We start from the raw sequence: 23623 nt of genomic DNA on the forward strand, positions 1-23623 counted from the left end.
TGCTGGGTGATGTCAGGGGTCCAAGGCGAGCGCAGTGCAAAGTGGGCTCCCTCCATTGTGCTCTTCGTTGTGGTGCAACCTTCGCGCCTCCTCTTCCTCACTCCTCTCCCTTGACGCTTTTAGGAGCCTTGATCCTTGCTACTGTGCGAATGTTAAAAAAGGGTTCAGGTTGCCCATTGCACTAAGATCTACAGTTTGTTTGCAGACACTCACCCACTCATGCTGGTTTCAAACACAAACACACACACACACACACCTCCCATAGTTATAAGAGTCACACACGTGCCAGTAGTTCAGAAGCCAGTCTACCTGCCGACTGTTTTCCAAATAAACCCAAGCAATTCTCATGTTCTAAATCACCCAGCCTGAAAAAGCCTTCTGTGTAACTTGAAAGCTGGTCTGCTCCAACTTTGGTCCCACCCAAAAAAAAAAAATCACCTTACCTGTTTTGTATTTCAGTTTGCCAACATCCAGTCCTCAACTGGAACAAAGGAAACTACAAACTGCAGCTTCATTCCTCTAGCTGTAACCTTACAAGTGGGGAGGGAAGGAGTTGCAGCAAAGGTCAGGAGCAACTAGGAATTCAGTCGGGTAGATTTGGTCCTTTAACATTTGCTTTGCTGCCCCCTATCCTAGTTGCTGGGCTTTTTATGAACCTGTGGTGCTCAAATGGGAAAGAGAAGGGAAGGGGAGAGGTCAGGGAGCCTACAGAGAAATGAAGGAAACACAAAGTGCATGAAATGTGTTTCTCCAAAAATATGTTTGATGGGATCCCCTTACAGTACGGGAACCGGAGCAGACTGACTGGATGAAGAACATTCATTCTGAAAAAGTTTTGCTCCCAAGAGCAGGGAACGGCTAGAGATCAGGTTTTTCCTCACACTCAAATGATCATGTCCAGAAGTGGACGGACAATACATTCAGCTCCTTTACAGCTCCAACTGAAACTCTTTTTCCCTTGGATGGGAAAATGGTTGACTATGTCAGGGGTTCCATTGAAATAGTCCAGTTTGGTGCATGTTCAGGTTGGGCTTGCTCACATCAAGTCTAGCCAGTTTTCCTAACCTAACTAGTTTATCTGAAGTAATTGCCATTATGAGACTGAGGGCCCAATCCTATTCAACTTTCCAGCACCAGTGCAACTTCAATGCAGCTCCGAGGTAAGGGAAAAAAATGTTCCCATATCTTGAGGAAGCCTCTGTGACTGCATCCCCAATACAGGAAGCTTATTCCATAGGCACAGCAGTGTCGGCACTGGAAAATTGGATTGGATTGGGCCCTAAGAGTGCAATCCTAAGGTTGCGCTAGGCCGGTGCAGGCCTCCTAGACTGACCCAAGAGTGCTGCAAACATGCCGGTGCAGGGGATGGGAGAGTGTGGTAGCAGAGCAGGTGGTGTGGGCGTGTTTTGGGTGGGGAGAGGGTGGAATGGGAAGTGGATTGGGCCCAGGAGGAAATGGGTTTGGTGGCAGAAGCCCACACTGTATCCTAGCCTGGGCCCTGCAGCCTTACATGGGCTGCTCAAATTTGTCCCAGCGTTTTTGCTGGAGCAGAGCCAAGTAGCCGTATAGGGGTAGCTGGGGCTTCACTTGGAGTAAGGGGGAAAATATCCCCTTACCTCGAGTTGCCCTCCAGCCACCTCCTAACCTGCACTGGATACAATGCAGGCCACTTGACCTGCCTGTTCCAGCACAGGTTAGGATTGGGCTGTAAGCTGCACAGCACTGGATAGGCCGACTGGCGTGTCAGACAGTTGCTAGTAGTTATTGTTGAGCATTTTAAAATAAGAAATGCTCTTAAAATGCATAGCTTTCTGGCAATTTAACCATGAATGTGTTCAAGGGCAGGGCTTTAGACCTGCTTTTAACCCCCAAATTAAAAATATCTCCCCTCTCCTGGTAATTCAATTTGAAATGACACTACTGGGGGATCTGCTGGATACATAATGATGTGTTTGGGAAGGAAGCGTGATTACATCCTTCCCAAATTAGCCTCCCTGATGGCCAAAGTGGATGAGAAACTGGGAGACCTATAACTTGCCACCATTTTTTTTAAGTTCCAAGGAGCTGTGGAGGAACTGACTCAGACCAAGGAAATAGTACTGGGAGAAGAAGTGTTTAGATCCTCCCTCTTGCTGCACCCTTTCTCCAGCCTAACAAGCCCTATCCTAATGGGCTTCATCACTGCAGGACCTAGTGTTCTGGCAGCAATTTCTGTTTTACAGCTGTCGCAAAAGGCACTCCAGCAGTGCCCGAAGCCACACAATTCTGGAACACCAGCAGAGAGGCCAGAGCAGTCCCATGCACAGTGGCGCATCAAGGAAGGCCCACCAACTCAGGTCGTCATTGGGGGTGGAAGAGGGTGGGGATAGGGCAGAATGGGGGAGGGCTGGGGGCTTGATGGAGGCGGGATGGGATGGCACCCCGTGCGGGTGACTTATGCCAGATGCTATCCCCTCTGTTATCAGCTGGCATGCCCCCTTTGACTCCTCGGACTTGTGTTGGCTAAAGGGCTGGCACAGTTCCAAAGCAACCCATGATACATAAATGACGAGGATGCCTTACATCCCTCTCATGTCACATCATGGCACCACCACCCCATACAGGATACAGCGCAAGCCTCCTTGGTGCAGCTGCATTGGCGGGAGGAGCGGGGAGGATAAGATTGGGTTGTAAATTGCCTTTCTTCCAAAATTGTAACTTGCCCAGAGTGAGAAAACATGTTTTCCCCTATATGTTTTTGCCAGTGACATAACTAGCAGGGGGAGATTTAGATGAGGAAAATGGAGCAGGGGGAAGATTTAAAACCCTTCTCCAGTTATACCCTCTCAATCCAATTCATTTTAAAAAGCAGGCAATTCAGTCATGGGTTCTCTCGATCTCATCTAGTCTGCCCCTAAGGTCTAATCTTCACTGAAGTGGAAAAGCAACAGCTGGGCAGCAGCACTTTAGTCAGCAAATGGAGTTCACATGACTGAATGGGCCTTCCTGCAACAATATTCTCTGTGGAAGGAAACTAGAATGGGGAAGTCTTATCCCTGATAGTGAAAGCAGTGACTTGTCACATATGGAGGAGACCCTACACTCATGCTTGCTATCTGAAGTGGTATAGTCCTAACACGGTTTTACCATCTCCGTGAAGAGTAGGTCCTGGTCTCTTTCTGCTTGAGAATTCTGATTAATGTTTTTGACTGATATCTAAATTATTTTGATGCTCTCACATCTTACTGTAAGCTGGCTTGGGACTGTAAATGAAAGGTGAGATTAAAATGAGTAAGTAAATAAATGGTGATTATATCCTCAAGCTTCTTCAACTGCAACAAAACAGCCTTGTCTATAGATGTTGGAGGGAAGGAAGGCTATCGACAAGGTTAGTAGCAGAGCTACTCTGAGGCGCTATTTTCTTCCCAATAGGACTTTGATTTGCATGTGAAACAGTGAGGTCTACCCTCCTCTCTTGTAATATCTTGGGATGTATTTGAGAAAAGCTGTACTGCACAATTGTCACAGGAAGTCCCTTTAGGACAGTGGTTCCCAAACTATGGGTTGCAACCCACCAGCAGGTTGCAAGTCAATTTTTGGTGGGTCATGAAGCCCCAAGGTTCACCACCAGCTGCCACTTGTTGCTGCCTGAACATTTGCTTGGTTATCTTTGGCCCACTATGGGCCTCGTCATATCATGTTTTTGTCACTCCAGCTAGTGCAAGGCCTGGGACTCATCACCAGCTGCCATTCTCCCTGATGAGTGATGAAAGCATGAAGCAATGAGGCCCAGAGCAGGCCACAGACAGCCAAGCGGTGACAAGAGCAGCAGCCAATGGTGAATCTTGGGCCTTGCACTGCCCACAATATGTAGATCATGACAAATTGTCATGTTAAAAATTGGGTCATGGCGCTAAAAAGTTTGGGAAGCACTGCTTTGGGACATTGTTTCCTAACTCTTGCTAGGATGAGGCCTACTTGTTTTTGAATTGGACATATACTCTCCTAGACTGGAAAAGATTTACTTTTAGATGGTGTACAAGTAAACATTTTGACCCACAGAGGAACTCACTTCCTCTCTACCACCAGGTTTGTGTCTGACTCACTTGTCTGGACATGCTTCTTCATTGGAAGAAGGCATGCCCAGAGATGCAATTGATCAGTAATTCTACTTTGTTGTCTGCACCGGGAGTGACTGAATGATCCAGTCAGACCCAGTGCAGAGATGTGGCAGAATTATCCACCCCAATGGAGCATGATTAGCAGGAGACAAGGCCAGATTAGTAAGGGGCAGCAGGCAGGCTCCTCTGTGGGTGGGTCTTTGTACTCACAGCAGCCCTTAAATGTTCAACTTGTCTATTTAGCTAAGAGAGAGAGAGAGAGAGAGAAAATGATATTAACAATCCCCTCATAGTTTAGGAGCTACAGCTTTAGGGAGAAAGAGGAGTACTGTCAGACTAGCCCAGGGGTCTCCGAACCCTGGCCTAGGGGCCAACTGCGGCCCGCAGCAAGCCTCTGTCCAGCCTCTTGTCCCCTGCAAGCCTCTGGCCTGCTCAACTGATGTGACCAGAGCTGTGCTCCAGTTGTGTCTGGAAGGAGTGCCTGGGGCTGGGGTGGCCATGCACCTCCCCTCAGAATGCCTTTTAAAGGCCTAAAAGCATCACTTCTGGTTTTTCTGAAAAACCAGAAGTGATGTTTTTCGGCTGTCTGAAGGCCTTAGGCTTTGTGAGGCTTTCTAATGTAATTATTTAAATTTTATATTTTAAATTTATTTTTTCTGCCCTCGACATGATGCCAGATATTTGATGTGGCCCTCTGGACTAAAAGTTTAGAGACCCCTGGACTAGCCAATTATTATTCAAGGTCTCATGTGGGCAGAATCAGCCCAACCACAGCAGGAATCAAAGCACTTTGGACAGGAATATTTTTCGAGGCACAAAGGAAACAGTAATAGTGATCAAAGGAGCATAACAAAGGAGCATAACAAGGTCTTGGCAAAATGTCTTGGGCTGACCATCCACACCAAGGTTCTTCCTACACTTTCTACATTTGAAGACTGAAGCAGACATGAGACAGGAGAGTTGATCATGGATCTCCCCTTTCTTATAAACACTTTAAAGCGGATATGATTTTGACTGAGGCAGTGGCCCTGGCTCCTGGAGAAGGCAGTGTCCCCGTCCCCCCGCTTCACTTTGCCTGACCTAAATTGTTCCTAGGAGCTGCTCAGCTGGAGAAAAGTGCAGGTACTATATATGTATTGTAACTGTATTTTTTCCCTTTAGCAGTGCCATACTATGAGTGAAGGGAATTTAGATCAGAAAAATGGCACAGGGGTAGGATTCAATACCCTTTTGCCAGCACCACTGCTCCAATCAAAATTGACAAGCCCTACGGGTGCCTTAAAGTTAAAAAAAAAAAAAAAGTCACAAGATCCAGTTACAAATCTTTTGCCTCATGTCCGCTTTGGCCCTGAGATTCTTTAACTAGAGATGTCAAAGGCTGGTGCTGAAATCCTATGCACACTGACCTGGGAGTAAGCCTCACTAAAATCAATGGAACTTACTTCTGTGTAGATATGCATAGGATTGTGCTGTGAGGCTGTAACACCCTGCCTGCAAGCACGTACTCTATTACTAAAATATAACCCTCCCATCGAAAAGCTCATTTTCCTTACCCAGGAAGGGCTGAACCATTCTTGATGGCTGTATGTCCAGTCCCATAACATGCTTAATTAAGAGAGAGGCAAAGGACCAAATTTTGTGTGACACAGAAGATCTGCCATTGGATTGCCTTGTGCGTCTTTTAGATTTTAAAGCAGCCACCAAGGAGGTGCACTGGATCAGGGCCACAGCACTGGAGGAAGCGGTGGCCTTCCCTTTCACAATTTCCCTGATTTAAATGGCTCCCTTCTCAGGCTGCCATTAGCTGTAGAGGAGGAAAAAAGGACAGGTACAATATGGGCATTCCCACATCACACATAGTTTGGCCCTGAGGAGAGAAATGCTTGATTAGAAGCCACACCTTCACCTGTGGGAAATCTCCTAATCTCAAATACACTGTGTATTATTATTATTATTATTATTATTATTATTATTATTATTATTAAGTAGTAGTAGGGGCAGTAGTAGTAATTCATGCTCTTGTACGAGAAAGTGTGTACGAAATAACACGGCCTTGAGAGTGTATATTTTGTTTCTGCTACATACGTTAAGTTTAGGTAGTCAGTGTAAATGCTTTTTCGTACATGAGGCTGAATTTCTGCAAAGGAAGAAGCAAGGCCAAACTTATTCACAGATTCCACAGAATGGAAATCTGTCATGATACCTGCCCTGAGCTCAGAATCTAGCCCTGAGGAGGAGGAAACAGTTGTGACAGAAAAACCAGCCCTGGACCCAGACCTCAACCCCATTCTGGAGCCTGGGCTTGACCCCACCATTGGAAATCCCCAAAGCCAGTGCATGCAGAGCACATTGCAGAACTGACCTCACCAATACCTTGAACCTCAAATCTCCTGAGGAGTATAATGGGGTGGAGTGCAAACTGCAGGCCAGAGGCTTGCCCCTGATCTATCAGATCTCCAGGCAGAGCTTGGAAGGGGTTACCCAGACCTAGAAATATTTGCATTAGGACCTCACTCTTGCTCCAGCCCTTGTTGGAGCAAACTGCTCTCTCTCTCTCTCTCTCTCCAAGGTGCTAAAACCCTGATTGGCCTCACTCAGGGATAGAATCCAAATTGTCTCCATAGATGTGGAGGTTATAAAGAGTTTAGTTTTGAGTATCTGCTTTGAGTTATGGTCCCCATAATTCCTTGGAGAATGCAAGGAATTTCAGGGAAGCCATGATCAAATAATCCGCTAAAGCTTGGTTCTCCTGAGTGCCAATCCTATACATGCTTACCTGGAAGTAAGCTCCATGAAGCTCAATGAGGCTTATTTCTGAGTAGACATGCATAAGACTGCGCTGTTGGAGACCCAAAGTCAGGCAGCCATATTCTGATATAAAAATTATTTCATATCAGCCTTTTCCAATATTAGTCTCTGGGTATGTATCTTGACGTACAAATAATTATGTATAAGAAGGGAAAACCTATTTAAAACATAATGCTGAAAACAGTGGGATAAGGGAATCCCTTATAAGGGAATCCCTTATCCCATAACAGTGGGAATAGGAACGTGTAGCATCCTATCTAGATTGGAACTATTTGGAACAGCACCTCAAAACTGTGGCTACCTTATTTGGCGGCTCCTGAAAACTAGGAGGATGAACTGATGTATTTGGGGGCTGTTGGCAACACAACAGAGATATTCTTCCTATGAGGTTGTCAAAAGGAACACATAAAGTGGCTAACGCATGTCATTTTGTCACTCCCAATAGCTTTGCAAGCACCTCACCAGGAATATGCAATCCTCTGTCTCACAACTGTAATGAGGTTTGTGGAGCTATATAGATATAAAAGATCACACACCCCCAAATGCCCAGGGACAGTTTTGTGCTGCTGTTTTGTGCCCTTGAGGAACAAAAAGGTTGGAAGCTATCCAAACGAGAACCTGGTACACGTGAACAACCATGGAAGAAAACATGGCTCAGTTGGGTTCACACACACGCACACCCCAAATGCCTTCCCCCCAAGGCTCGGTCTACTGAAAGGGAAAGAGATCGGTGTGACTTCCAGGCACAGGAGCTCAGAGAAGGAGCATTTGTTATGCCCCTATGATGCATGGCTTTTTGGTGATTTCCAACGTGGTAGATTCCTTGGTGAGATTAGCAAAGTGAGGCACATATGTAGATCTGTGAGGATGGAAGAAGCATCCCTTTTCCGGTCCTTTTCCCCCCAGGAAAGGTTGCGAGGAGATGTCACGGTGCATATGACAAGGTACAAAGAGACCTGTGGCTGTCCATGGGGAATCTGTTCCCACGGTGCCAGGCAGTGCAATGCAAGTTGCCTCCAGAGGAGGGTGTCTCTCCTGCCCATGTCCATCCTGGAGGCTATGGAAGAGTTGGTGGCTTGGGCTGTTGGTTATTTGCTGACCAGGAAGAGGAAAGGATGACACATTTACCTTCCTCCCCACCCTATGGTGGGCATAGAGACTCAGCAGCACAAAGGTCAGGGCTATGGGTTGGGGCTAAGCCCCTCCCGACCTGTAACACAGAAGCAAGGGGGGCAGTTTAGTGTTAGCACATAGCAAGAAAGAGATGCAAGATGGGGGTGGTTGCAATGATACCCCGGCATGCTTAAAAGAGCCAGCTATGTCCTCTTCTGTATCAGATGGTCCCTTATTTGAAGCAGCCAAGGCTATTGGCTTTGTAAAGCCACTTTTCTGTGACTTTACTCGTTCTCGAGTACAAGGAAACTTGTTCTTTGCTTGTTTTCTGGCTGCTCTCAACTTGTTGCGCACCAGAGCCTGGATGGCATTATTTCATTTGTGTAGCTGATGTATGATGGTGCAGTGGCCAAGCTAGACTTGCTGGTCTTGATTTTATGAATTGTGCCACTTCACTTCTGGGCACTGCCACACAGAACATCAAAAAGTACCTTTGGGCTCCCTTGTGCAAACTCACTTGTGAAGGTGCTGTCAACTTATCACAAACAACAGAATTGAATAATATTTGAATGACCTGAATGAACATTCTGGCCCAAGTAAGAGTCATATTTATATTATATATGCAGGAAACAACAGATGTGCTTTAGGATCACATGAAACTATTCTGAAATGCCTTTGTGAAAAAGGGGGAGTGAGTTGCACCAAAACCGTGTGAGGCAGGGTCATTTCTGACTCATGAGGGCCACTTTGTATGACCACTGTATTAATTGTCAAGTGTTTCCCAAGTGTTCCCCAGGAAGCAGGATTTGGGCAGCCTTCAGACAAGGGAGCCTCAGTGGGCCCCTTTAACCTGAAAAATGTGGGGCATGCAAACTGTGAATTATCTTTTGCTATCTCTAGCCTTATGCCTTCTGTGCAAACTGGTAATGGTAGTTCTGTAGGGGGCAGTAGACCTTTTGCTGGTCTTGGGATCCTGGCAAATGCTCAACTTTGCCAGTCTCTGATGCTGGCCTTGCCCCCAACCCAGCCCACCCCCAGTTGGGTTAAAGAGAGATTGTCTGATTTTTTTTTGTTTGCCATGAGCATCAATTCTATTTTACAGTGTTCTCAAAGTAGGTAAAAATCACAAGTTATTTTTAATCACTATGCAGTTTGCTGAAACAAATGACATTCTTTGTTCCTACCACTAGTCCAAAGCTTCACTTATGGAGAGCAGGGTGAGTGGGAAGCTATTTCAGAATTCAAAACCTCTAGTAATTCTTTTCAAATTTAATTGGTGCCTTTTTATTTTTTCTGACAGGGCTGTTATATTTAAGTCTGTATTAAATGGAACAAAGAACTCTCAAAGGATATTCTTCTTGATTCCAATTGCTTGCAAAAATTAACACGACATTCTCCCCTACTTCATATTTTCCCTTCTGCAATATTCCTAGACAAGGCTGTTGGATTTTGGAGAACAGGATGCAAAGTACTGGAATCAAGACTGCCACCTTTTCTCTAACTTTGCTCCTTAGAAAGTAAGGGGTCAAACTACACACAAGAGGGCAAATGAGTTGTAGTTCTTTCTTGTTTCAAAAGAGCAGCTGTAGGGAAAGCAATCTGGATTGGGGCACAGGACGAGTAAGTTTCATTTCCCCATGTGCTGTTTTCCCAATGAAAATTCCACACCAATAACCTTCCTTCTAGGTGCAAATAGGGCCTTAAAGGGGATTTCTGTTGGGGAAACAGTACAGAGAGAAGGACTAAACACATTCCTGGTGCAGATCCTTGTCCCCCACAGCTTGTCCCCCACAAAAAAGGCAGAATTACAGTAACACATCTAATATTATATGTTGACCTAAAGTAGCTGGTACTTCCCCTACCGTTCATCTCCATGCCAGGAAAATTTTCACTTGCTAAATTCCTGTATGCCAAGCTGCTGCCGCCTTAAAAATGATAAAAATGATTCCACTTCCACTTTCCAAAACTGAACCCCAATACAATCTTTAAAACTTTTCTTAGGGCGCATTCCTAAGTGTGCCCTGGGCTAGCACAAGTCCCTTGCGCCGGCCTGGGAGAGTCACAAACATGCCAAAAAGCATGTTTGCACCTCCCTTGGAATAAACCACACTGGCGCACAGAGGTGCACCCGTTAGTGGAGACCAGATTCAGCTTCGATGGCGGCGGCAGCAGGTGAGTTCACACCAGCCGAGCTCGGCTGGTGCGCGGGTCTGGGGGGCGTGGGGAGGCAGGGAAAGAGGCGTTTTGAGGCAGGGAGAGGGCAGGTGGCGGACAGGACTTTGGGTGGGCAGTGAGTGGGAGGCGGGGCCAGGACACGGCAGTTATGGTGGATCCTAGCCCTTTTCCTGGGCAGCGTGGACCACCTTCAGGTTGCTCTGTTCTGCTCAGATCTGCCCCACCTTTTTAGGTGGCACAGATCTGAGTAGACCCATTGGGGCTGTTGCAACTCTCCGTGGGGTAAGAAGACTATCATCTCTGGGAAGGAGCCGGCAGGAGGGGACCCAAGAGAAGGAGTAATGCGGGACAACGGAGGGGAGGAGATGATAGGCGGGAGGTGCTGTGGTCTACGGTAAGATTGATAAATCTGTATCTCCTTTTTGCGCTGGGTATCCAAAGGGGCAAAAGGAGAAAAAGTCCACCAACACGCAGGGATGGGTCCGCTTTGTGGTCTCCAGAGTATACGGCGTCGCGGCTTACGAAAGTGTGAGAACCGGTAGAGACAGGTGGAAAAAATGGTGGGAGTGGTTAGATGGGGTGAATCCACCTATAACATGATGTATCTGTGTTCTAGTTAAATAGCTGAAGTAATGTGACTGTAGTTGAAAATGTAAAATGTGATTTCTTTCCTTTGTATTATTTTTTGTAGTATGAAACTTTTAAAATAAAAATCTATATTTCAAAAAAAAAAAAATCTATATTTCCCAGGTCAAGCCTCAGCCAGCCTCAAACTTGTGCTGGATACAGCACAGGCCTGCCTGCCTGTTCCAGGCCAAGTTAGGATTGCGCTGTTAATTTCTGATTAGGTATTGATTTTGTAGCCGTTAGGTGCAGTTGGCACAAAACGCAATGCTTGGGAACTGGACCTCAACCCTCTGCTAGTGGGGAACAAATTCTGAAATTATTGGCATGAGCAGTGACATACTGTGTGGCAAAACACAAGTACATAGTTATAGCACACAAGTGTGAATATTCACTTTGGAAGTAGTTGGGGAGATTATATTGAAAACTGTTCAAATAATCAAAAAGTGATGGGTACAAGTCAATTTCCAGTCCTCTTTCACAGTGGGTGAGGGGAGTTATTCTGCTTGATGTCCTAAGTGGCTAGCAATGTGTGTATCTCAGGGAATGACCTTCCCAAACTTCCTCCCTGCCCACTTGTGAGTGGGATGGGTCATAGATAAGACTGCCCCCTTTTTTCTTGATAGGGCTCCTGTTTCTATCACAATGGTAAGGGCAGGTGGAATTTCAGGAAAGGCAGGTTTCCCTTCCCACATATCCATGCTGAGAAAGGCCGCAGTGGTTGAATTTCTGCCTGCCACATGTCAGAGGAGCCCTATAAAGAAAAAAGATAACCTCTTCATGGCAGGTGGCAGCATTTATTTAGTACCCATGGTAAAAGTGGTCAGCTGGAAATGTGATATTGCTACAAATTACCACGCAGTGGTCTAAGGTTCCTAAAATATGTCCTGGAAAGCATACCTTTTGAACCGCCCCCTTTCCCCAACATAAATGGAGAGTGCTTTTCTTTTCGTGTGGTGAAGACTGAGCTCTTGCAAAAGAAATAAGAGTCATGTTGCCACAATCTGGAAAAGGACATGCTTTTTTTTAAAGTTAACTTGCCACTTTTATCATGTGGAGGGTAAAATGCACTTAAGTATGTGAATCCTTTGTTTCATCTAAACATTGTCTCTGTGACTCAGCTCTAACTGGATTCCCCAAGAGCAGAGGACAATCTCCCTACTCCCCAAACTTCTGGCTCTTTTGAACTTCCAAGGAACAGCATATTCATGAAATGGGAGGAATGCTGGAGACGGCAGCTTATAAAATATGCAATGTACAGAGAGCAGCAAGTAAGCATGGAGTGGTGGCAGTGATGGAATGTGTACTAGTATACAACAGGGAGGGAGCTCCTTTCCCCATGTTAGGCTGGTACCAAGTGCTAAGCAACCCTGGTTTCTACACCAAGGGAAATCCTGAGTGTTCACCTTGTCCACATGTCATCATTTGTGGTGGTAGAGCCACTGAGACAAGCCCAAAGCTCACTTCTGTACACCAACACACACAGCAGATATACACCGAGGGCATCTTTGAATCAGCCCAGAAAGTACATAATTGTATGTTGAAGGGGCAGATTTATGGAGGAAAAGTCCACCACAGGTTACAAGCCATGATGACTATTTGCAGCCTCTGGGTTTTAGAAGTAGCCTATTGCTGAATGCCAGATGCAAGGAAGTGGCAACAGGATACAGGTATCATATTGTCTTGGATGCTCCCAGAGATATCTGGTGGACCATTGTGAGATACAGGAAGCTGGACTAGAGAGGCCCTTGGCCTGATCCAGCAAGGCTCTTCTTATGTTCTTATGACAAGATACATGTGTGGACACCTATGTGTATAAACAGGTGTGTGTCAGTGTGCTTCAATGATGACAAATTCGGATCTGGGAAAACTGCTGCCCGTAGATTGGCTTGGTCAGGTCACACACTCTTGGCTTCAGTTTCCTCCCAAGAAAAAAGGCTCATCTTGCAGGGTTGTTGAGCAAGTTGAATTCAACTCATTATAACATGGAGGGGGGGCCTTAGGTGTACGTTATTATATGATAGGGATATGATGTGGGTGGTGGTTGGGAGGGGGGAACTATCTGAAAGGATAGTAATGGATTGACATATGTCTTTGAGATAGAGAAGGCTCCACAGGGTTGTGTGAATGTGCCCGATTGCAGTGAAAGCTCTTTTCCATGTCAAAAAGAACACGGAACGTTAAATATGTGCTCCCCAACCTTAGAGCAACATTCAAAGCAAAGCATTCTCACAGTAATATTGATGTGGCAAAATACCATGGTGTTGATTTAACCATATCTCAAAAAGTAATATGTCAGCCATTGAATCTCAGATTAGTGGGAAAGGTCCCTTGTAACCTAGGTTGTCAGAATATGCCTGATGTCATGTTATGTGGGTGAATCCTTAGAAGCCCAGGAGAAAGTCTCCTCCTGTTTATGCCCCCCACACCCCACCACAACCAATGACTGAAGCGGAGAATGAAGCGCTGCTGACGGATGCGTGGAGAGGAGTGAGTTACAGGCAAGACACCCCCCCTTGTTGAGGGGACCTCCAGTGGAGCAGGATCCAGCCCCGTCACCACAGGTTTGTTGCAAAGCAGGAAGCACAGGGTGAAGGCGATGAAGAGGGTGGGATGGAGATGGCAGGTGACTGGGGGGCAGGTGAGGGGAGATGCTACACCCCCTGCTGAGCTGGATCATACCTTCCTCTGCGAATGTTCCTTTGCAAGCCGAGGAGAGAGAAGGAAAGAGAGAGGGGAGGGGGGTTAGCAGGTATCTCCAGCTGGGTACGTCTTGGCGTAACTGCGTCCAGTCTTCGTGCCACATGCCATGGTTGGCAATGCAATACCCAGCCACGCATGCAACATCTCCTTACCGTCCAGGACAGCTTTTGTGTGGAAGTCCTACCACCACCATTCTTGAGCAGCGTTGTTAGATCACAAAGTTTGTGCCAGGACTTTAAAAGGGCCTTGTAAATGAAGGAAGAAGGAGGAGCTTCACCTGGGTCCCTCTTGCCGCACACTGTCCATGGCAAAGAGGCCTCAGGTGCCTAGTCTATACTGGACTTCTTTTTTTTCTTTTTGAAACAGAGAATAATAAATTGGAGTTTTTGCTTGTTAAAAAAGCAAGTTTCTAGTTCTCACTTATAAATAGGAAAGTTATGAGAGCAGTCCAAACCTGTAGAGACTAGAAAGAACTTGGAGCTACCTGCCGATAGATTTGTGGGAGAAGATTTTCCACAAAGCTAAATTTCTATATTTTCCTAGGCCCCCTTTCCTGTTCCTGGCCCTATGCCACTCTGCATTTGTTGCTTCCTCCCCCACTCTGCCCACCTTCGCCCTCTGGTTCTAGCAGTCCCAGACTTTCCGCAACAGATGGCAAAAATAAATTGGCAGGAAAAGAATAAAAATTTTGCAAACAACCCTTGCCTTAAAGTGCATTTTGATTATCTCATGGCATTTTTAAAAGTCCCCCCAAATAACAGCATTCCAAATGTTTGGAGCTTATGTAACTGGGGGAGAGTGGGGGTGGGGTTGAGAGTTTAAGATTCTATAATTCCAGAAAAGACGGTTGCAGGCCTGGAGAGAAGGCAAAGCTATCTTTGTTAGAAACTTTAGAGCCTAGAGTACTTGTTTCACACTAGCATTCCCCAAACCTCTGCTTTCAGCATCCAGAACAGCAGCATGGCTGAGTTGGATGGGCCTTGCTTTTCAGTGCAATAGTACAGACAAGCACATACAATACCAGTAATACACTATGAAAAGAAGATCTTGAGGGGGGTTCAAGCAGGGTACAGTTCACTCTGCAGGGGCCAGCTCTGAGATGCCTGTATTTACTGTCATGCCTTCAGTACTTGCTGAGGATCTTAGAGAAGTGCACCCATTAAATATTTCAGAACTCTATTGTCCCCCATACTGCCTCCATGCCAAGATACCCCATTGCCCGCCCACTCCAGAGTCAGTACTTGATTCATGCGGCGGTCATTTCACACACTCCCTTTCCATCCATGCAAGTGTCAGTCCATGCAAAAAATCACATGAGAAGGGGTCTGGTGCGATTCAGAGACAAATAATTTGCCTCCTATAACTCTACCCAATGCTGCCTTTGCAGAACAGCGACCTCCCGCCAAACAGCCCTGCCCTCTTCAAGCAGACACAGTACCATCTGTATAGTTAAACCCATGTTTACCAGATCTGAAACCAAATTGTTCCTCTATTCCCACCCCCCCCAGGGGAAACCATAGGGGGGTTGGATCCCCAACACTTCTCCCACTGAGTGATAAGCCCAATTCATTCTATGAGGAGGATGCTGACCATCAGAAAAGCAAAGCATGTTGCATGGAAGAGGTCTCTCAACTGACCTTTCATAAACCAGTATAACAGAGGTCAAGGAGGAATGGCCATATTTAGAATACTGTGCAGAGGTCTGATCACCTTAAAAATATACTGTAGAGCTGAGAAAAAGTGCCATAGAGGTGAACCACAATGAAAAGAAGGCTGGAACACCTACCTTATGAGGAATGGCTAAAGTTTGGGGCTATTTAGCTTGGAGGGAAAGGGTAACGAGGGGATATGTTTGAAACATAAAATTGTGCATGATGTGGGGAGAGTAATGAAGAGAAGTATATTTCCTTCTCTCCCAATACTAGAATCAGGGATCATCCAATGAAACTGATAGGCAAGAGATTTAGGATGGACAAAAGGAGGTACAGGGGATCCATAGCTATGGATCTCATATCCACAGATTCACTTATCCATGGTTTGGGTCTGCACCCCCCACCCACCCATGTCCCCCCTAGAGGCAAGCCAGAGGGTATTCTGAGCTCAGCAGAGACCATGGACATCCATCCATGGCCTCTGCTGGGCTCAGACTGAGCCCAACAGTGTAAAAAACACTACTTCTGGTTTCGCCAGAAACTGGAAGTGATGTTTTTAATGCCTTATAAGGCATTACGAAGCCCAGGGAAGCCCAGAGCTGCCCTCAGCAATAAAGGGTGGGGGGAGGTATTTGCCCATATCTGCAGTTTCACTTAACTGCGTGGGGTTCTGGATGGAGCCCCCGCAGATACGGGGCATAACTGTACTTCTTCACACCATGCATAATGCATCTGTGGAACTGATTGCCACAGGATGTGACAACTGCCTCTAGTTTGGATGGCTTAAAAAGGGTATGGGACAAAGTCATGGAAGACTGGTCTAGCAGTGGCTCCTAGTCATGATGGCTATGCGCTACCTCCGGGTTTGGCAGCATTATGTCTCTGAAAGTCAGTTGCAAGGGAGCAATGGCAGGAGAGTGGTACACCTTTCTCTCCTGCTTGTGGGTTTCCAAGGGGAAGCTGACTGGCCGCTAAGGGAAACAGAATGCTGGGCTTTTGGCCTGATTCTGCAGAGCTTTTCTTATAAGGGAGGGTGGTGCTGATTGTCATGGCTCCACCTTCAAGCAGTGACCAGGGTTCAGATTTAGAAGAAGTAGTGCCCACAAGTCTTGGGAAGCTCAGGGATCCTGTGATGTGGACTATGGAGACACTGGCCATGGACCCTGACACAAGTCCAGGCCCTAGTCACCCCGAGACTCTTGATGCCTAAGACAGCACCCAGTGAGCTGGACCCCCTGACAAACTACATGTCTCCAGTGACCTCCAAATCTCCATCCCTCATCTGGCAAAGAAGCCAATCAACTATTAGCAACATAATTCAAGCCTCCAGGAACATGGAGCACCCCTTTAAAGTCTCCATCTGTCTCAGAGGGGGCAGAGCTTGGGAGAGGAAGGGAACTCTATGGGCTCAAGCCCTTGCTGGCATAGTCTTCCTGGAGCTGTCCAAGGTCCTGCTGTTCTAAACCAACCCTACATGCTCCCTTAGACTGGATACATGTGGCTCATCAGGCTCCACTTGCAGTTCATTTTAAATTCTCCTCCCAACTGCTGCCTTTCATTCACCTACAAGCCACAAAGGGGGAGGGCAGGTTGTACATGAAGCCTATTCCACCTGCTGCTAGTCGAGATAAACCAAAAGAATTGGCACAGTAAGTCGAGCTTCCAGTATGCCCAAGCTGAAAGTGTGTCAGTAACTAGAACTGCAGTAGAAATGAGGTATTTCCCTGTGGGGCATTCCTGGTTTCCTGCCCCCACTACAGATCCCATCCAAAAGCACCCTAAAGCCCAATTCAAATACTTCTTCTCCAGGGGGCAAGGTCACCACAAGACAGTTTTAATATACCAGTTACACAGGGGGAACTTCTTGTTCCAGTGTGCTCGCATCTGGCACATCAGAGCAAATCTTAAAATTTTCCACATTCTTCCTGTGGGTGGGGTAAACATTGGCTCTTACCACAAGAAGGCACCCTCTGTTTACATAACATGCAGCACCACACAAAAAATTTGGTGATAAAAAGAATAAATCTGACCCCCAGGTTTAAAAGGTGACCTGTGGTGAGCCTCAGTCGAAGCACTGACTACAGAAGCGACACCTGGGTGGGTGAGGATGGGGTGGAACCCCAAATGCCTCCATAGACTGACAACCTCAAAGGTTTGGTGGCTCCCTCAACCTTCCCTGAACTCACAGCCAATTTTTCCTGCCACAGCCAACCCCCAACTGCCCAAGGGTAGATGCACACTACCAACTGTGGCTTATTGGCATGGTGATAAGTAAATCAGGCACATATCTTGCTTTGCTGCCCCTCCCCTCTCCTTGGATGGCTACTTCCTGTGACTATTGAGAAGGCCAGAATCTTGAACCAGGCTCTCAATCAATCCCTGGCTTCCCCCTTCCTACTGAAGCTTCTGTAGGGAAGGAAGAAAGAGGGAGCTAGCCACAGAGATTCAATCCATCAGGAAGGCTGCTTCCTGCCACCAATCCAGGCAGGTGGCTCATCTATCCCAGAGAAGGAACACCCCATCTCATGTACACAACCTCACACCTTTCTCTGCACTAAGCAAGGGAGTCGTCTGTCGCACGATAATTTCAATAGCCACCTGAAAACCCTGGTTGTATGAATCCACCCTGAGAAAAACCGCGAAAGCTGGAATCAGGGGCAGGTGGGGCAGGCCATGCCTGGGCTCAACCCCCTCTTCCCCAGAACTCAGTGCAGATACCAAAGTAGCCCTCGCAAAGGGCACCCGGTCCAAAGCATGCGAGAGAGCCCCCAGGCAACACAGTGCAAGGGCATGGCAACTTGAGAGGCACAGCATGCGCATGTCAACGCTGCTTACTTAAATCCCCATCCAGTGCCACCGAGGACGATAGCAGCCACCAGGATGGCTCCAGCGATGGAGCCGATAATGATGTTGGTGCCGCTGGGACCTGTGGAGGAAGAGCGGACATAAAAGGTAAGCGGTGGCCCCACAGCATGGGTGTTCAATTGACTGTGCAACGGGTGGAGCCTGCATTAGAAGTGGGGGCAGCCCAACCTGGAGAGAGAGAGAGAGAGTTAAATCTAGAGAAGAATACTGTAAGCATAAGAACTCCTGGTTTCCTGTTGCTTATTTGGATTGGCAATCAGAGTTCTGGGTATGAATTTAAATAGCCAATGCTCTGTTGCTCTGGAACACCCTCCAAGGAACAGGGAGAAAGGGACTGTCATAATGTTTTATGTGTGCTTCTATTCCTTTCTATATATATATTTTTTTGGTTCTGTGTGATCCTCATTGTTTTTGGGCATTGTCACCCCTCCCTCTTTAGCTTTGCTGTTAAACACAGAAAGCTGCCAGTAAGGAGGCAGAAAATGCAAATTTTATTTGGAGCAGCGAGGACTAGCCCAGGGGTGACCCGCCTTTCAACTTTAGGGCTCCTGGACCTTTAATAATTGTGCAGAAGAGGAAATTTCAGCAGGTAATGTTTGTCATCTCACATTCTGCACCTGCTGAAATTCCCTCCTCTGCACAATTGTTAAAGGCCCAGGAGCCCTAAAGTCAAAAGGTTGGCCACCCCTGTACTAGCCAAACTGGTTCAGCCAGTTCCAAGGAGATAAGACAGAGTGGCCAGGTGGCCAGCACTCCTCCAATCAGAGAGGAGACAGCTGAGGAAGAAAAACAGTTTCCCAGCCAGAAGCTCTCTCTTCTTCCTCTGGACCACACGAGGAAAACCCACCAGCCACATGCTGCAACTGTGAGTGTAAAGAGCTGGTGGTTCCACCACCCAGTAAGATCAGATAAGTAACTGTGTGAACTAGTTCTATGTTCATAATGGAGTAGAATAAGGGCACAATCCTAACCCACTTCCAGCACTAAGGGCAAAGCAGCTCCATGGGCAAAGCAGCACTAAGGGCAAAGCAGCTCCATGGGAGGCCTCCATGAGTGCCACCCAACTGCAGGATGCAACTCACGTCCCATTGGTACTGCTATGCCAGTGCTGGAAAGTTGGTTAGGTTTTGGGCCTAAATGGATGAAAGCCATCCTGCAATATGTGCTCAGGTTCTCCCGGTCTCATAAGATTGCTCTCATCAGGAGTGGCAGGCATAGTCACAACGGAAATAGGACACTGGGGAACTGAAAACAAATTAGAGAATGGAATGAAGGATTCTGACTGGGAAAACAGCACTGGGAAGATTCTTTTAGGATCAATACTGTGATAAGAACCACCATGAAGCTAGAGAAGCCCCCTCCCTCCGCAAAAGATCTCTTCTGGGATTCTGCATCTCCTGAATCTGATTTGAAGCAATGAAGTGAGAAAGGGGTCTGGCCAGCTTCAAGCGACCCTCTTCCTGCCAACTTACCCTTGTACTTCTCTGTTTCCCCTGTGGGCTTAGGTTCTGGGATAGGGTCATAGACACTGCAGTCTTTGCCTGTCCAGTCAGGATAGCAGATGCATTGGCCCTCGTTGCTACAGACCTGTAATCAACAAAAAGTGATGGTTCTTGAAGGAACACCTTTAATTTCCTCTAAAGATTCCTAAAAATGGTCATTTGTCCTGCTTTTAAAAGTTGGTAGTTCCTATAATGACATGGGTATAGTCAGGGCCAGCCTAAGACCTCCTGAAGGCTGCATGCAAGATGCCAAATGCTGCCCCATTAACGATGTTCCCTCTAAGTGTTCTGCATTGGTGCACGAACCCTCTTCTTCAGCTGGGTAGTATTGCAAATGTTGACATTTGGCAATAATGTCATCACCGAACTTCTAGGTAGTTGAGCTTCCACAATGCATGGAGTTCAGCAGGAAGGTTTGTGGCCATGCAGCCACACCCCTTAGATGGAACACTGCCCATTACTCAGTGATGTGGAAGCCTCTACTCCTCCCACTCTCCAACGTTCTATCTCAGCACTTTCCTCCCCTTTGCATTTCCTCTTCTTCTCTGTCCTCCTCCTCCTTTTCCAATCCAGGGCATGGAAGCAGGAGAAGGAGCAGTGGAGGCAAGTAGGCAGGCAGAGATGCACAACACCTCCCCCCCCAAGGTCTGCGACCTGAGGCAACCACTTCAGTTGGCCTCATAGATGGACTGGCCCTGGGTACAGTTACAATTAAAAATCCCCAAACACCAAAGGAACAGAAACAGAAGAAACCAGTATTTGGTTTTTTTAGCTTTTTATACGCAGGGAAGTGACTATTTCTGAACAAGGCTGTTGTAAAATAAGTTGAATGTGGCTTATTGATTTTGCTTTTAGTACCTGATAATATGCATATTGTGCTAATATAGCATTAACTAATTCAATGGTTCTTTGATTATTATCTGTGCCTCCCAAATTCAGGAAACCTGAAAGCATTTTATTCTCCCATGTCACTCTCCAAATCCTCACCTCTGTTCCCAAGGCTTGGCAGTGAGGGGGAAAATACCATGGAAACCCAGATTAGAAGGTACAGCATTTCCATTCATGCACATTTTACTTCTAAACGTAAGCTAAACGCAAAAAGTATTGACAAAGCACTGTGTTGTCATGCCTTAAGGTTCATGGCAACACAGAATATGACACTGAACTGTTTGTAAGTTTTACCCCATGGTCAAAGCAGATCTGGCCACCCCAGCTGCCTGGGCAGGTGCTGAAGTTAAAGGCAGACACAGGAAGGCATTTGTGATCAAGACACAGCATGCTGGGCCCACAGGGCGTCCCATCTTCCACGTAGCTCAGATCCGTGCCATCCACAAGTTGCACATGGCCACCTCTAGGAGAAGGAAAAAGAGCTCCACTGTATATCAGGTCTATCACATTGCCCCAACACATGGAAGGTTTCTTAATCAGGGGAGAATCCTTAATCTCTTAATGAGAGAGAGCATGATGTAGTTTTGGGGGGTTTAACTGAAAGATCCAGGTTTCAAGTCCCTGCTCAGCTATGAAGCTTCCTGAGTGACCTTGGCCAGTCATCATCTCTCAGCCTCACCTACCTCACAGGGTTATTGTGAGAACAAATGCAGGGAAGGAACCACATACACTACTCTGTGGGACAGACAGACAGACAGACAGACAGACAGACAGCTGAGTGTCAAACTGTGCATGGGTTTGACAGACTCCTGAGTGAAGATCCTAACTTAAATAAAAACCTTTAGAAGACTACCAAGTTGCTCACAGCAGCAGTACAATGGTCCCTTCCTTTACAATGGGCTCCCTTTACAATCAAATCACTTTAGAATGGACTCTCCATCATAAAACAAGATTCACTATACAATGTTATTCATTTTACAATGGGCCCCCAACTGCCATCAACAGAATCTCATAGGTAATAGAGTGTATATTTATGGAAAGATACAGCCTTGTAATTTGTTTTATAATTACAACATTGTGTAAACTGGTAAATATGGCCTCTAAAGAGTGCAGTAGGCACCTTTTAAATAAGCTTTTAGAGAGGTAAATAGCTTTGTTCTGTGGCAGAAACATCAACTTCTGTGGTCTTGGAATGAATTACCAAAAAACAATGCATCATTGGGTTCACATTACAATAGGTTCACAGGTACCTCTGGAATGAAGTGAGAGCCCCTGCACTGGAAAAGGAAGGGGTGTTCTTTCCTCCTGTGCCATTTGCTCAAATCAAACTATTCCTTTCTGAAACTGCTGTTGGGAAAGAGTCACTAAGGGGCAAATATAAGAGGGACAATTTGCTCACTGGCTCTGCTATAATAACTCACACATGCCAATGCTTTAACATTTTTATAATGTTAAATGTAGTTTGTTTCTGAGGCATAGATATAGGGAAGTTAATGGGTAATGGAGAAATAGCCCCAAACAAAACAGATTTAGGAGGTATTTTCCCCTCTTTCCTCCATGCCATTTTTCTACCCGAAATCACAAACACTCCAAACTGCTATTGGGTCTCCTTAAAGATCTCTTCTGATGTAGTTTGGCTGCCCAATTCTTCAACAAGTCAGCAAGTGAGAAGTGGGAGGGGGGGAACCAAGAATGTGTGATCGCTGCCCACCTGCAGTCGACATAACGCTTCTGGTGGTAAAAAGTCATAGTGGTGATTTCACCAAGAAGTTCACCAAAGCGTGGAGAACCTGACACGTTGGCGCAGAGGAGGTATCCACACAACACATCCCTGAATGGAAAGGAAGGGACAGTAACAATACAATGTAAGAAATGAGGAGATTCTAGGCCAACTCACTCATTCACCAGAACCAGGAGATATCCACCAGAATTTACTGGTGGGAGAGTCAGAACAGACAAAAATAAATATTTTTTTACCCAGCACATAATTAATCTGTGGAATTCCTTGACACAGGATGGGGTGATGGCACCTGAAGGCCTAACGCCTTTAAAAGGGAATTGGACAGAGTCATGGAGGAAAAGTCCATCACAGGTTACAAGTCACTGTATTTAGCCTCCAGGTTTTAGAGGTAGCCCTTCTGTGGATGGCAAGGGAGCAGCAACAGGATGCAGGTAATTTGTCTTTTATGTGTGTGCTCCCAGAAGCATCTGGTGTGCCACTGTGAGATACAGGAAGCTGGACTAGATGGGCCCTTGGCTTGATCCAGCAGGGCTCTTCTTGTGATTATAGTACTTTGACCAATTGCCTCTGTGGTGTTATGGCAGGGGTGCCCAAACCACGGCCCTGGGGCCACTTGCGGCCCTCAAGGACTCCCAATCCAGCCTTCAGGGAGCCCCCAGTCTCCAATGTCTCTGGCCCTCTAGAGACTTGCTGGAGCCTGCACTGGCCTGATGCAACTGTTCTCAGCGTGACAGCCAACTGTTCGACATCTCACGTGAGCTGTGGGACGAGGGCTTCCTCCACTGCTTGCTGTTTCACATCTGTGATGCTGCAGCAGCAAAGGAAAGGCTGGCCTTGCTTTGTGCAAGGCCTTTTATAGGCCTTGAGCTGTTGCAACACCTTCATTCATCCATACAAGTTCCATCTCTAATATATTCATTTATGTAAATTTATTCAAATTTGAAATGTGAATTAATTCTTTTTTCCCACCTCCCCCCCCCCCACACACACACAGTGTCAGAGAGATGATGTGGCCCTCCTGCCAAAAGTTTGGACACCCCTGTGTTATGGAATGCATTGTAAGAAGGGAAGGCAGTGCTTATGGGAAAGGAAGACATCTCAGATTACTCACTGCTTGACACAGGGCATCCAGCGATTTCCCTCACGTCCACAGTTCCCTCTCTCGGTGCCTTCAACATTCAGCTTCTCATAGCAAAACCTTTCAGCTGAAGCTTGGGTCCCATGGAGAAAAGACAGAGAAAGTTATGGCAAGTCCCAAGAACATAACACACACAGTCTCCTCACCCTGAATCTAGCATGCATTACATTCCCCATCAGGGCTGCAGCTTCCTTGAAACAGCTGCTTTTAATGAGCTCAGGTGAGTGCAAAAACAAACTGGGGGATGGTGCCTGGGTGGCCTTCCCTAGGACTAAACGTTCCACCCAAGGAACTTGCTCAGAAAAGATTCTGCA

The 23623-nt window shown here is 46.6% G+C and overlaps 1 protein-coding gene across 2 annotated transcripts in view; it reads right to left on the reverse strand.

Annotated features, from left to right (window-relative positions):
• Positions 1-13412: 13412 nt before the first annotated feature.
• The window catches only part of ADAM11 (ADAM metallopeptidase domain 11), a 59746-nt gene continuing 49535 nt past the window's right edge, over positions 13413-23623 (reverse strand). The window contains exons 21-26 of one of the 2 annotated variants that reach the window (XM_066627302.1): positions 23283-23382; positions 22142-22261; positions 20725-20893; positions 19513-19627; positions 18011-18101; positions 13413-13520 (exon numbers count right to left, since the gene is read on the reverse strand). In XM_066627302.1, coding sequence (XP_066483399.1) covers positions 13475-13520; positions 18011-18101; positions 19513-19627; positions 20725-20893; positions 22142-22261; positions 23283-23382 — 641 coding nt within the window. In that variant the 3' untranslated portion in view covers positions 13413-13474. Of the gene's footprint in view, positions 13521-18010; positions 18209-19512; positions 19628-20724; positions 20894-22141; positions 22262-23282; positions 23383-23623 lie in introns of those variants that run through there. The other variant, XM_066627303.1, reaches the window with a different exon arrangement.

Source organism: Tiliqua scincoides, chromosome 5 (assembly GCF_035046505.1).
Source record: "Tiliqua scincoides isolate rTilSci1 chromosome 5, rTilSci1.hap2, whole genome shotgun sequence".
Taxonomy (NCBI): Eukaryota; Metazoa; Chordata; class Lepidosauria; order Squamata; family Scincidae; genus Tiliqua; species Tiliqua scincoides.